Consider the following 14,863-nt stretch of genomic DNA (forward strand, 5'->3'; position numbering starts at 1 on the left):
GTTCCTTTTCACAGAGTGAGGTTTTACAAAAAGCCAGGTGGTGATGGCACTTTAGTCCCGACACCTGGAAGGCAGAGGCAGGTGGATCTCTATGAGTTAGAGGCGAGTTACATTACAGTCAGGGCTACACAGAGAAACCCTGTCTCAAAAAAAAAAAAACCCCAAAACAAACAACCCCCCCCAAAAAACAAAAGAAAAGAAAACAAACCAAAAAACAACAACAAAAACAGGGCGCAGGATGTTTCTTTATAATGCTGAGCTGTGTCAGTGAAGACCATGTGATGTTTGCTATAACGTCCAGCTATCTAGCCCAGGGTTGCCTAGAACTTGCCATCCTGCCTTCCAAGTTTCCATAGTACTAAGAATGTAGACTCGAGCCACACAGTTGGTTGCTTTTAAGGGAATTTGAGTGAATGTCCACGTTCAACCAAAAATCCTAGAAAATTGTCCACATCTGTTCCAATGATTACCCACATCTGTTCCAATGATCATGCCCTTGCCTGACACCAGGCTATAGACTCAGCAAATGTGGGCCTCGAGCAGACAATCATGGAGAATGCAGTTCCAGGAAGTGTGGTTTACCTCTTCTGGGTGGTAGTTATGGAGCTGGCTGTGAACCAGGAACTGTAGCCAATCATTTGCTTTGGCACATTCTCTAAGGTAGGACACACTCAGTTTCCTATCATGGAGCATGCAGAACTGAAGCACTAATGCCCACTGGCTGCTGGACTCGCTGGACAACCTATAATAAAATTGGGGACGGACAGCAGAGGGAAAAAAAAATCATTAAAATAGAGCTCTCAGGGACAGGCAGAGGCAGGGCATATCTAGGAGTTAAGGCAAGCCTGGTCTATAGAAGGAGTTTCAGGACAGCCAGGGCTCTGTAGTGAAGCCCTGTCTCAAAATAAATAAGTAAATAAAGTATAGCTTTAGGGGGAGCAGAGAGAACTCAGTGGGTAAGAGCGTTTACTGCTTCTGCAGGGAACCCGGATTTGGTTCCCAGCACCCACATCAGGCAGCTCACAACACCCTGTAATCCTAATTCCAGGGCTTCCATGAGCACCTGGACACATGTACACACACACACACACACACACACACACACACACACACCCCTATATATAATATAGATCTAGTTTAAAATTTGGAAACTTATAATAAAAATGAAATAAATTAACCAGAGCAAACTCTTATAAATAAATAAATGAATAAATAAAGCAAGCAAGCAAGCAAGCCTGCCCAGTGGTACCACATAACTTTCAATCCCAGCACTCAAGCAGAGACAAGTAGATCTTTGTGAGTTCAAGGCCAGTCTAACCTACTATAGAGTGAGTTCTAGGACAGCCAGGGCTACACAAAGAAACCCTGTCTTAAAAAGCTAAAACAGTGGCAACAACAACAAAACCCCAAAACAAAAAAAACAAACAAAAACCCTTCAAGGAGGGTAGGCAGGACCACCCAGTTGTAGAACACATGCTTAGCGTGTATGAGGCTGTGAATTTGATCTCCATGTGGTGAAAATAAAAATAAAAAGTACATAAAATATGTAAAAATAATAAACATATGTTTTTAAACATATACCAAATATTTATTGCACTACTTTAAAAAAACTAGCCAGATGTGATGGCACAGACCTTTAATTCCAGCACTCAGGAGGCAGAGGCAGGTGGATCTGAGTTTGAGGCCAGCCTGGTCTACAGAGCGAGTTCTAGGACAGCCAGGGCTACACAGAGAAACCCTGTCTCTAAAAACAAAACAAAAACCCCTCCATCTCCTTCTCTTGGGCTGGAGAGACGCTCAGTAGTTAAGAGCAGCTACTCTTGCAGAGAACCTATGTTCAGTCCCTAGCACCTACATTCAATTCTGAGCACCCACGTGGTTCACAACATTTTGTAACTTTAGTTCTGAGGGATCTGGCCTCTGAGGACACTGCACTTCTGTGGTACACGGATATACCTTCAGACAAAACACTCATACACATAAAATAAAAATAATCATAAAAACCCACCACATCTCTTGCCTACAAAGCAGAACAGACTTCCCTCTCATCTGTATAGAGGGAATCCCACAGGTAGCTACTTTCTGCCTGCCCTATGCTGGCTGAATAAGTCACGTGTGGGAGGGGGCTGATGAAAGAGCAAGCTATTTGAAGGAAGAGCAGTCCAACTCAAGAGGCTGGAGTTGCAACTCGCAAACCTGTTAAAGCCCTGCTGCTCAACGCTGTCCCACACGCCTTCCTCCAAGAGAAGGAGCAGCTCTTCTGTGGTTGCTCTGTCACCATCGGCAAGCTTCGACAGCTTCTCAGCTGTAAGAAATACAGGTAAAAAGACCTCGGTGGGCACAGCGGCATGGCTCTGTAGCTCCAGCTGAGCAAGACGGACTACTTAGGCTCAGATCAAGGTCAACCTAAGCCAGGCAGAGCACAGTGGGACTCACTTCTAAATAACTAAAAACCAAAGAAAAAGCCCAGTAAGATCAAAGCCACCAAGAGGGAGCGTGGGCTGTAAAATCCCTGTGTAACTCATGCTTAATGATTATCCTGCTGCAGCACCACCATGACCAGCTGTTAACAGATTTTGTGTGTGTGTGTATGTGTGTGTGTGTGTGCGTGTGTGTGTGTGTGATGTGTATATGGGAGCATGTAGTATACATGTGTGACATGTAATGTGTGTATGTGGTGTGTATATGTACATGATGTGTATGTGTGATGTGTGTAATGTATATATGGGTGCGGGTAGTAGTATATATATGTGACATACACTGTATGTGTATGGTGTGTGTGTGTGTGTTATGCATGAGTGTGTTCAATAGAAAAAGTCAGACCTGGGTATTTTTGTTAAAGTAATGAGGCTCAGGGTCATTTAAACCCAATTAAAACAACTTCTTAGGAAGTGAGATTAATAATATGAACTGTGTGCCGGGCGGTGGTGGTGCACACCTTTAATCCCAGCACTTGGGAGGCAGAGGCAGGTGGATTTCTGAGTTCCAGGACAGCATGGTCTACAGAGTGAGTTCCAGGACAGCCAGGGCTACTCAGAGAAACCCTGTCTCGAAAAAAAAGAATTATGCAAGAAGAGAAAACCTTTCATTTCCACCTCATACTTTTGACCTGTCTCTCATTTCCTGTGGACAACACGTGGCAGAGTGCAAAGGTGCTGTACCCAGAGACTCTGTGATGAAGCTGGGATGAGCATCTTCATTTCTACGCTTGGAGCCCAAAATTACATTTGCCATTTTCAGGTCAACTCTGAGCTTGAGGCTGCTGAGGCCAAGCAATTCTAAGAAGCAGACACAGGCAGCCCCTACCGAAGGGTTGTTGAAGGAAGACAGCCCTAAGATATAGGCCTCCTTGCCTACTTGCTGGATCCTAAAAAATAAAGAAATCAAAATTATATAAGACATAAGCATTATTTCTCAGACTGGTGGGGGACATGGCTCAGTGGGTAAAGATACTTGGTACCAAGCCTGACAACTTGGTGTGATCTCCCAGACTCGCATGGTGGAGAGATCCAACACACAAACACTGTCCTCTAGGCTAGAGAGATAATGGCTCAGCAGTCAACAATGCTTACTGATCTTGTGAAAGACCCAAGCTTGATTCTCAGCACCCACACCAGGCAGCCCTCAACCACCTCTAACTCCACCCCCTAGAGGGCCTGACATTCTCTTCTGGATTCCTCCAGGCATATGCACACCACCCCCCCACCAGACATAAAAATAAAATCTTTTTTAAAAAGCTGTCCTTTGACTTCTATGGGTAACTTAAAGTATACACACACTGACATCACATAGACACAAACCATTTACACCATACATTACACATACCACACAGACATACAAATCACATATACCATTCACACAGACACATACAAACACATCACGCAGAGGCACACAAACCATGTACACACATACACCAGACACAGAACCCACATACATTATACACACACAAAAACAAACCATTTATACCATACATCTCTCACATACACACGCAATTTTAAAAGCTGCTTCTCCTGAGTGGGACGAGGAGCTGGAGCTGCGGACAGCAGAGAGCCTTCTGTTTGGTCTTTTGCTGCCTCCTTTCCCTTTGTGTTCACTTGGGCTCCAGTGAAACCTTTTATTTTAGGGCACTATAACCCTGTTTCCTTAGATTTACATGTTCTTTCATTTTTTTTTAATTGGGAAAATTTAATAAGCATGAAATGCACTACACATTCAGAATGGCAATACCAAAGTTATAGATATTTTTACATTTCTTAAGACAAGTTAGCGATGAGCTCGTGAAATAGCTCAGAAGTTAAGAGTACTGGCTCCTCTTCTAGAGGCCCTGAGTTCATTCCCAGCAACCACAACCATCTCTAAAGGGATCTGAGGCCCTCTTCTGATATGCAGGTATACATGCAGACAGAACACTCATACATTTAAAAAGAAGAGAAAGAAAAGTGAGTTTGTCCCCAGGGATATGTGGAAGGCCAAACAGCAGCACTTCCAGTTGAATTACATGGGCACTCAAAGCCAGAATAGTGTGGACCAGCCATAGAGCAGAATAGTGTGGACCAGCCACAGAGCAGAATAGTGTGGACCAGCCACAGAGCAGAATAGTGTGGACAGCCACAGAGCAGAATAGTGTGGACCAGCCACAGAGCAGAATAGTGTGGACAGCCATAGAGCAGAATAGTGTGGACCAGCCACAGAGCAGAATAGTGTGGACCAGCCACAGAGTACCAAGGTCCTTTTTGCCAATTTGGCCACTGTGATCCACATCCCAGGTAGATCAAGTTCTAATCACAGAAATTAGGACAAAGATGCCATCCATACATGGCACAGGTCAGGCTGCTAACCGCCTTCCAAGGCTGAAGAACTACACTGTCCTCCCAAAGATGTCACTGTGAAGAAGGATGACGGAAAGATAATACTATCCCAGGATGGAACACCTGCCCTGCCACACTCAGGGTTAAAGAACTAAATGTTCCTCCACGTCCAGCTGCCCTGATCAAACTGGATTTCGCCAGTCAGCAACATGTTGTTGAGAGCAGTGGTTCTCAACTTTCCCAATGCTGGGACCCTTTAATACAGTTCCTTATGTTGTGGTGACCCCCAACCATAAAATTATTTTGTTGCTACTTTGTAACTGGAATTTTGCTACTGTTGTGAATTGTACTGTAAGTATTTTGGAGACAGGTTTGCCAAAGGCGTCGAGACCCACGGTTCGAGAACCACTGCTCTAGGGGCAGACCCCACACCCTGGTTCCGCCAGGCTGGCCCCACACCGAACGCTGCCCACTGCAACTTCCGGGATGCTTCAGGGTTGCTGCTTATGCAGATATGGCCAAAATCACTATCTGATACAGGTGGCTGGTCTCCGAGCTGTTTCCACAGAACGGCTGAGGTACAGCAAGAAAACAGACCTGAGCCAGCTGGTAAATCCACCTCAGTTATGTATGGAGGATCAAACCAGCCGTGTTTCGAATGAAGAGATGGCAGAGACAGCAATGGTTGTGGTGCTGGGAGCCCCAAGTCAGCTTAATTTGTCAGTCAGGTGGAGGGCGGAGGAGCAGATATGTCCCATGGTGTGAGCATAGTAATCAGAGGACTATTTGCAGTAGTCACCTCTCTTCTTCTGCCATGCAGATCCTAGGGATCAAACTTAGGGTGTGAGGCTTGGTGGCAAGCTCCTTCGCCTGCTAAGCTGTGTTGCTGGCCCTGAATTTACCTTCTCTTAAACAGTTACTCAAAATCCAAAGTACTGTTGCTTCCATCTCCACCTAGAGGTATGAAGAACTTTCGAAAGCTCCGGAACTTGTGATCTGAGACAAGTATGGTATGAACACAAGCTACCCAGAAAATCAATACTACCTTTTATTTTTGTTTGACATATATTTTTGTTTGTCTTAATGGATGTCTATACATTATGTGTGTTAAGTGCCCACGGAGGCCAGAAAATGGCATGAGATCCCCTGGAACTGGAGTCACCATTGTGAGCGGCCATTGTAGGTGCTTGGAATCAAACCCAGTTCAAAGCCAAAAATGTGAAATGAAGAAAAAGAAGGGCACAATGGAAACCACAAAGTCACAGTCCAAATACAATCTGCTGCCTCCGCCCGCCTCAGCGACCTCGGGGCTGCTTGATGTCTGAATGCAGAGTCCAAACCTGAATCTCAGATCTGTACAGTGCTCAGCCCTCAGCAGAGAAGCTTCCCCTGGCATGAGATGCCAGCTGTCACAGAGACACATAACTGATCAACTTGCAGAGCATAAGAGACTTCAGAGGGCTCAGCCCCCAACTGGGGCACCTATGTCAAGTGGAGAGGGGACCAAAAGATTTTAAGAATGACAGGTGATGGATGACTTCAAGAGAACAGGTTTTCCAGATACAGCATGGCAGGAACACATACAACTCACAGACCAGCATTCACATAAGCTAGACAAAATTCCAGCTTGGAGGAGGGGAGGTGGGCGGAGAACCCCATGCCAAGCTGAGGAGCTATTGGCATTTGATTGCTGTAGGGAGATTGAGAGTCAGTTTTCTTCAGTGGAGTGACACCCAGTGTCCTGACCACACTCCCAGGCAGGCCTCAAGCTCAGCTGTACTCAGCCAACACTAAGTGGACACATGTAAGAGAGCGAGCGAGAGAGAGACAGATACACACAGAATATGAAGCTGGGTAAGTAGGAAGGTAGGAGATCGTGGAGGAACTGAGGGAAGGGGTGAATGATCTAAATGCCCCACACGGAACTCTCAGAGAATACATTGAAAACAAAGGTAAGGCAAACAAATGCATTAGTAAAACACACACATGCTTTCTGAAGAGCAGAAATTAAGCTCTCATCACTTACAGTTGCTTGGGAGTCTTACTCTTGATTAACTCCTGGACCAGAAAGGTACCAAAGGCAAATGATGGGCGTCCGTGATGTAAGTAATATGCATAATTGAGACGTTCCACCACAGCGTATTTACTCACCAGGTCAGGGCTGGAAAAGTGTGGGAGCTGACTGGCTGTATCTGGGGAAAGGGCAAAGCAATTCATCCCTGCACTTTCAGAGTGGCACGTGCAGTGTGCAAGACCCCGTCTCAAAAACATGTTAACCAACCCGCCAAAGACAACCTATCTCCCTTCTCACACAGCACAGTAAGGGACACCATTATTCCCCTTATTTCAAAGGAAACTGATGAAAAGATTAAAACAAGTGCTCAAAGTCAGTCAGCCGTCACAAGGTGGAGTCGCCATTCATTGGCTGACACCGCCAAACCTCAAAGCTTAGGACGCTATATGGCAAGCAGGGCTTCTGAAAAGGAAGAGCACAGACAGAGGCTCAGATCTGCTCCCAAGCATGCTAGGAACTGAAGAAACTGCCTCTCCAATAACATGTTCTTACTCATTTTCCAGCAAAGTGCCTTTTATTGAGAAACACGTTACAACAGAAATCACTGGAAGAAGGGACTGAGTATTTAGAAACCTCTACTCTCACTATCACCTAAATGCTCCCAAAGCAAAACCACTCAGGACTTACCGCCGATAGCGAGTGTGTTGGCAGACTGCCAGCCGAACAGTCTGCTGGGATCAAAGGGTGGCAAGGACTGAAAGAGAGGAAGCGGCAGTTAGACTCCAAACCTCACTGATCCTAAAACAAATAAACAAAATGACAGGCAGACCTCCAGGGGTGACTCGCTGCTTACAACTTTGATAAAATGTCTGCCAGCACACACAAGACCCTAATCTGATCCCCAGAGCCAAATACGATGAAATGTTCTTGCTCTAAGCATAAATTCTTTGAACATAGCCCCCTCCTGCCCCAAAAGAAAACACGAGACAGCTCCAAAGGACCATCACTCAAGGTTGACCTCTGCCCTCCACACCCATGCAAAGAGAGCAACGTGAACACAAACGTGTGCAAACAGAGCCACTTAGGCAAAGGCATGATGGTATGTGCCCACAGGCCCAGCATCCAGGAGGCTGAGGCAAGAGCATAGGACTTAAGAGGCCAGTCTGGAACACAGCAAGACACCGATTTAACACCAGCCACCTCAGCACTGAGGCAGTAGAATGAGGAGGAGGATCAGGAGTTCAAAGCCATCCTAGACTACATAGTGAGATTGAGGGCTATGTAAAACAAAACAAAACAAAACAAAATTATTTAAGTCAAATTGAAAAGAGAATAAAGAATGATGGGAATTGGCTTATGTGTGAACTTGATTCAAATGCTATACAAGACTGTGTACACCTTTGATCCCAGCACTTGAGACATTGAGACAGAGGCATCACTACATTAAGCCAAACCTAGGCTAAGTACTATTTCACTGAAGCATCATTTAGATGCTGTGCACAGAGCTAGTCTGCATGGCAGAGACCGGGACACCAGAATGTAAAGTCAGCAAGAAGCTGTCTTCTTCAGGAATTCTTCTTTTAAGATTTTGAGTACATGAATGTTGTGCCTGCGTGTATGTCTGTGTATCACTTGTGAGTCTAGAATCTGTGGAGGCCAGATGAGAGCAGCAGATCCCCTGGAATTGGAGTTACAGGTGGTTGTGAGCCACTATGTAGGTGCTAGGAATCAAACGCAGGTTCTCTGAAAGAACACCCAGTGCTCTTAACCACTAAGCCATAGCCCCATTCTTTGGGAAATTCTTCACAGAAAACTGACTTCAAGAGTACATTGAGTGGTGTGACAGACTTGCCCTCTAGCGCAGGCTGCTAACTCATGGCACTGCAGAAACAAGCAGTCCTGGCTCATCTGTGAACCACACTCGCAAGCAGAGGCTTCTAATCTAGACTTCTAGACTGTGTAGGCTTCAGAGGGTCTGAAGAGCCCTCTGAAATAAGATGCAAAACCACAGGTTTCCATGTAATCCCTCTGGGCATAGGTGCGTAGCTCCATTCTTCTTTGCTACAATTCCTTATTGTGTGTCCACTGTTTAAAGGAAAGAGGGTTTTCTGATTTCCTCCCAGAGCCTTGGCTGATAGACATAAGAAGCAGCTCTCTAAATGTAGTACCTGGATGAGGTGGTAGAGTGTGATATCAGAGGGCAGAATACTAGGAGCAGTGTACTGTGGGAAGAGAGCAGCTTTGAGCTTTGGGTAAGGTGTTAAGGCCACCTTCAGTAGCTGGGGGTCCACTTTCTTTAAACAGTTCTCGCCGTCTTCATTCTGAATGACCTATGTGAGAAGACATATGACAGCTGAGGAGGGATTGAACAGACTTTAAGATGTGAAAAGTAGTCAGGTCAGAAGATGTCTCTGAGGCAGCACTGGTAAGGCTAGCTCCTGCTCCAGGATGGAATGGCTGCCTGCCTCTGACTACATGTCTGCCACAAGCCTCAGCCTCCAGCAGGGTTAGGGAGAGCGCTACAGCTGTGGTTTTCAAGCCCTATGCCACTTGAAAAACAGCTACCACTAGTATAATGCTTGTAATATTTATATTTCACATTCATTAATAATCATAAGAACCCCCCACGTCTATTACACTATCATTATGGTGCATACATAAAATCCCAGTACTTGGGAGGCTGAGCCAGGATAATCACTAAGAACTCATGACCAGCATGGGTTTCACAGGGAGTTTACAGGCCACTTGGACTATACAGTGAACCTGCCTCCAAAAAATAAATAAATAAAATAAAATAGCCGAGTATAGTGGTGCAAGCCTTTAATCCCAAGATTCTGGAGACAGAGGCACAGGCAGGCTGATTTCTGTGAATTTGAGACCAGCCTGGTCTACACACAGAATTTCAGAGCAGCCAGAGTTATGTAGTGAGACCCTGACTCAAAAAAAAAAAAAAAAAAAAATTAAAAAGCCAATAAATAAATAAGCACTATTTGTATAAATAAACATAAAAAATAAATAAATAACAAACAAATAAGTAAATAAAAGCATCAAATAAGTAAGGGAAGGTAGATGATCCCTAGCTTTCTTCTGACCGGCAGCTGTCTATGGCTAATCTCTGACAGGCGACTAAAGCAGGGCGAGGAGCTCAATGGTAATTACCACCAGGAAGAAACTGCTGAGGGCCAGCTGCTAGCACTCGCCTCTGTCCAGCCACTGAACCTTCACAAAGCAGAGGTGAACTCTCCCATGGGGTCCCTCAGGGGAGTTTATAGGGAAAGCTAGAACTTATGCTTTCAACTTCCTAAAAGGGTAAATAGCTAAGATGTATCACAAGCCACAGGTCCAAAATACATTATTTATTCCCAGAAGTGACTAGACCCTGAACCCCCTGGAATTACAGACAAAACAGCAACGGGAAAAGACTCGCTGCCCATGCACGGATTCCATCTCGGCTTAAGACTCGCAAGTGTGAAACTCACTTGTCTCACGCTCACCCATCTAACAGGATACTTGGTATCTGTCACACTTTAGCACCAACTGACATTTACACAATCCAGCTTCTCTGTGCTGAGTTTAAAATCAGCCTTATTTCTCCATAATAATTTCAAGTGTTGCCCGTACCTGGCTGACACCCCCAGGAGCATACATGGTGGTAGCAAGGGCCAAGAGGGTGTGTCCTTCCAACAGCATACTGCTCACACTGGCCTGATTGGTAGGGATCAAAACCTGAGCATTTGCAAGGCTAGCCTGAAAGATCAGTTTGGGATCTGAAAGTAAAAGGGATAATCACGAGATAAAAAGACATATAATTCTGAGAAAGAGATCTTTAAGTCTATCTACAGTAAGAAGGCTTCCTAAGTTTAAAAGTATCTAAAAGACATGGTGTGTGTGTGTGTGTGTGTGTGTGTGTGTGTGTGTGTGTGTATGTGTTGGGGGAGGGCGTTTATCTTCATAAAAATAAAGATTTCAAACAAAATGTAAAGGTAATAAAGAGTCAGGAGAAAAAAATCCACAAGTGATGCTCTAAAGACATCATATCCAGGCAGTGGTGGAACTCACAGAGATCTGCCTGCCTCTGCCTCCCATGTGCAAGAATTAAAGGTGTGTCCCACCACCTACAACCACAGCAAATCCAGGCACTATATAGAAGACTGGTTGTTAATTGTGGGGCAGTGTGGGGCAGTGGTCTGCTCAGGTAACTTAAGCTCAGTAAGTATTTGGCTTTGTGTCCTGGACCCCTGAAGGCAATTTCTGCTTGCAGAGGGCAGAAGGAGCTTGGCTATAACTCCTGAGTCCTGGTTCCTGTTTCAGTCACAACCCCTCACAGCTGCCCCCGCAGGAGATGTGTGCTCTATCAGGCAGATCATGCCCCAAGCTCCCAGCATTCTAGCTGGACCCTATCCCCAGTCATCTGACCACAGCCAGGCATGCCACGTCCCATACAATATAAGGGGCGGTTTGCCCCCTCCTCACTCTCTCACTCTCTTACTCTTCCCCTCTCTCACTCTTTGTCCCCTCTCTGCTCTCCCTCTCCTCTCTTTCCTGCTCTTTGTTCTCCTCTCTTGCCTTCTTCCTCTCTTGCTTTCTTCCTCTCCTTTCTCTCTCTCCTTCCTCTCCTTTCCTTCTCTCTACTTGACCAGCCTCTTTTCTCCTTCCTACAATAAAATATCTTATTTATATATGGCCTCTTTTTTAACTAACACGCCATGCAGCCACAGGTCAACACCACAGAGACAGAGAGAGAGAGAGAGAGAGAGAGACAGAGAGAGAGAGAGAGAGACAGAGAGAGACAGAGAGACAGAGACAGAGACAGAGACAGAGAGAGGCACAGACGCAGGCATCAGCAGCAGGCCCCTGCCTTTGGTACAACAGTTAATGAACTGCTTAAACTGCTTGATGTATATGCAGCACTTGTCCTGCACCTTTGCCCAGAATCTGGGGAAGGCAGTAGCTGGGATGCATGAAGGCCAAAGGTATTCCTGTCTGACCATGGCCCAAGCAGCTGCTTTAGCAGCTCCAAGGACATAACAGAGTTTTTTCTCCTTCTAATCTGAAGCTCTAGACTGAAAGATTTATGAATTCCTAGAAGCCACCAACAGATAGGAGAGAACCAACTCTACAAATTGACCTCCACATACACTGTGCCTGAGGCATATGCACTTAGCATATGAGAGGCCCTAGCACTGCAAAAGGATGAATGGAAGAAAAAAGAAGAAGAGAAAAGGAAGTCTAAAAGAAAGAAAGGGAGAAGGAACGAGGGAGAGGGGAGACAGAGGAAGGGAGGAAGGGGAGAGGAAGGAAAGAGTTCTAGCTGGTATCTATCTAGCAGGCAGACCAATCCTTGTGCAAAGGGCATGCCAATCTATCCCAGCAGGAACCGAGCCTGTGACAGCTGGCGGAGTAACCGAGTGGAAGTGAAGAAGGCTTAGCCACCGGAGCTCCAGCTCCAGTTCCCACTTCCCTGGCAGGCCAGAGGCTAACATTTCTTGGTTTTCCATTTCATTAGTAAAATTTGAGCCTAGATCACAGTCAGATACTTGACTACAGCCAAATGATTTATTGAAAGAGTTGCCAAGCTAAATACCATTCAATAGATTCACTGTTTACCTAGAGAAAGTTTGTGTATTTAATACTGAACAGAATACCTGTCAAGTTACTGGAAACTTGTCGACACTGAACCAAAAATTCAAGCCAAGGGTGAGCTTCATGTAGTTCTTTCTTTTCCAAAAAAGGACAATTTCCAGGACCAAGTCTATATTTTAAAACAAATACACACCTTTGTGATTAGCTCACAGGGTACAACTGTTCTGAGCACATTTGATAGCTAGCTCCAGAAAAGCGCTCTCAGTAAGGAAGGTAAGGTAGCATATGCATCCCAGGCCAGCCCGAGCTACACAGCGAAACCTTGTCTCAAAACCCTGAAAGCGCCGGGCGGTGGTGGTGCACGCCTTTAATCCCAGCATTTGGGAGGCAGAGGCAGGTGGATTTCTGAGTTCGAGGCCAGCCTGGTCTACATACAATACAGAGTGAGTTCCAGGCCAGCCTGAGCTACACAGCGAAACCTTGTCTCAAAACTCTGAAAGTTAGCTGGGCCTGTACCTCAGTAGAGCGCTTGCCTGGCATGGCGAGACCTCGGGTTGGATCCAGCAATGCAAACCATAAATCCAGTACCTGTGATCTGAGTGCTCAGGAAACTAGGGCAGGAGGATTGCTGTAAGACAAACATCTGCCATTCCCCAACACGAGTATTCTCTCTCTCTCAATATATTAAAAGTGATATCTAATGCTGCTATTACTGATTCAATACCAATTAGTAATGGCCACAGACAAAATTCTACAGGTTGGTCTTGGGTGGACATATGCTGTTCTATGTATATTAATCTGGATGAATTCTAAAATCTCTCTATCCTTTAAGCTCTTTAAAAGAAACATGTTCTTTCTTCTTTTTTTTTTTTCTGTGTAATTCTGGTGAATGAACCCATGGGCTTGCACATGATAGACAAAGGCTCTGTTATTGGGAGCTAGCCCCAGACACATTATTTATTCTAATCTCCAGCAATTTCAAAGGCTAATAGTTGCTATATGAAATAATTATCAATAAAACCCACAGCTGTCAGCTGGGAGTGGTGGTGCATGCCTTTAATCCCAGCACTTGGGAGGCAGAGGCAGGAGGATTTCTGAGCTCAAGGCCAGCCTGGTCTACAGAGTGAGTTCCAGGACAGTCAAGGCGACACCCTGTCTCGAAAAAAGAAAGAAAAAAAAAAACCCACAGCTGTCCTTAGCTGAACATAACTCTGAGATAACAGATGTGCCAGCTGTTAGAGCGGGAAAAACCACTTTAAAAGGATCAGTTTCTCAATCCTTAATGTTTTCTCAAAGCAGTTCAGGGGACAAACATGGTAGATGATGCCTTCAATACCAGAATTTAGGAGGCAAAGGTAGGCCTCTGTGCTGTTTGGCCATCTCTGTGTACACAGGTGAGTCCCAGGGCTACATGCCGAGACCTTGTCTTTAAAACAAACAAAAGCATAGCCATTAGGCAGGCACATGGACACACCTGCAATCCCATCACTCAACAACACAACAGGGGCCAAGAGTTCAAGCTCATCTTAAGACCCTGTTTTAAGCCTCTACTCACCAAGACACAGCTCCAGTACTCACTTGTAATAGTCAAGGTATATGTAGAGAAGGTGCTGCAGGCTGTGCTCTAAACAGTAGAGGATGAATCGGGAATGAAAATCGCACCCTGCTGAAGATTTGTAGCTCTGCACGGGGAGGGTGTCCTGCATTATGCCTCCAATCCGGCTCAGCCTCAGGAGGAGGAGTTCAAAGTCTTCCAGCTCAGATGCAAGAAAAACGCCACTTCTGTGAGAGATGAGGAATTGAAGAAGAACGAGGTTCAAATCGGACACACTTCCACAAATCTGCTAAGAAGCCGCAGCATTTAAACACACCAACTACTAAACCTACACTTAGAATATTACTTTTTATATATTTACTATGGAACACATCATTACTGCCATACAGAAAGAGCATAAAAAACACACAGAGACTTAAAAGAAGCACTGTATATGAGGGCCAGAGAGACGGCCCAGTGGTTAAAGCATAGGCTGCTCTTAGGGAGGACTTGGGTTCAATTCAAAGAACACCCACCTGGTGGCTCATTACCATCTGTAACTCCAGTTCCAGAGGATCTGATGCCCACTTCTGGATGCCATGGGCACCAGACACAATGTAGTATGCTGATATACACGCAAACAGAACACTCATGTACATGGAATACAAATAAATTAATCTTTTTAAAACCTACAGATGTTTTGGAAATAGATACAGCACGGAACCGGTGTCTAGACAATTGTATTTGGAAACTACTCATGTATTCCTTTCCACTGTGTGCTCTAGAGCAACCCCTACCTGCCTGACGTTTGTGTTTGTGGTAACTACTTAACTTTATTTATAGTTTTATAACTATAATCAACCTTAAATAATATGTGGCTTGATTTTGTCTACTTTGAACTTTACACTAAAAAAAAAAAAAAAA

At 45.1% G+C, this 14,863-nt stretch overlaps 1 protein-coding gene across 3 annotated transcripts in view; it reads right to left on the reverse strand.

The window, feature by feature from the left end:
- The window catches only part of Spg11 (SPG11 vesicle trafficking associated, spatacsin), a 61,629-nt gene that overhangs the window by 17,986 nt on the left and 28,780 nt on the right, over positions 1-14,863 (reverse strand). For all 3 annotated transcript variants that reach the window (XM_031371686.1, XM_031371687.1, XM_031371688.1), the window contains 9 exons: positions 13,984-14,187; positions 12,468-12,574; positions 10,444-10,589; positions 8,991-9,152; positions 7,510-7,576; positions 6,835-7,000; positions 3,162-3,367; positions 2,197-2,305; positions 583-742 (listed from right to left, as the gene is read on the reverse strand). In XM_031371686.1, the coding sequence (XP_031227546.1) occupies positions 583-742; positions 2,197-2,305; positions 3,162-3,367; positions 6,835-7,000; positions 7,510-7,576; positions 8,991-9,152; positions 10,444-10,589; positions 12,468-12,574; positions 13,984-14,187 (1,327 nt within the window). The remainder of the gene's footprint in view (positions 1-582; positions 743-2,196; positions 2,306-3,161; positions 3,368-6,834; positions 7,001-7,509; positions 7,577-8,990; positions 9,153-10,443; positions 10,590-12,467; positions 12,575-13,983; positions 14,188-14,863) is intronic.

The sequence above is a fragment of the Mastomys coucha genome, unplaced genomic scaffold (assembly GCF_008632895.1).
Source record: "Mastomys coucha isolate ucsf_1 unplaced genomic scaffold, UCSF_Mcou_1 pScaffold15, whole genome shotgun sequence".
NCBI classification, from domain to species: Eukaryota; Metazoa; Chordata; class Mammalia; order Rodentia; family Muridae; genus Mastomys; species Mastomys coucha.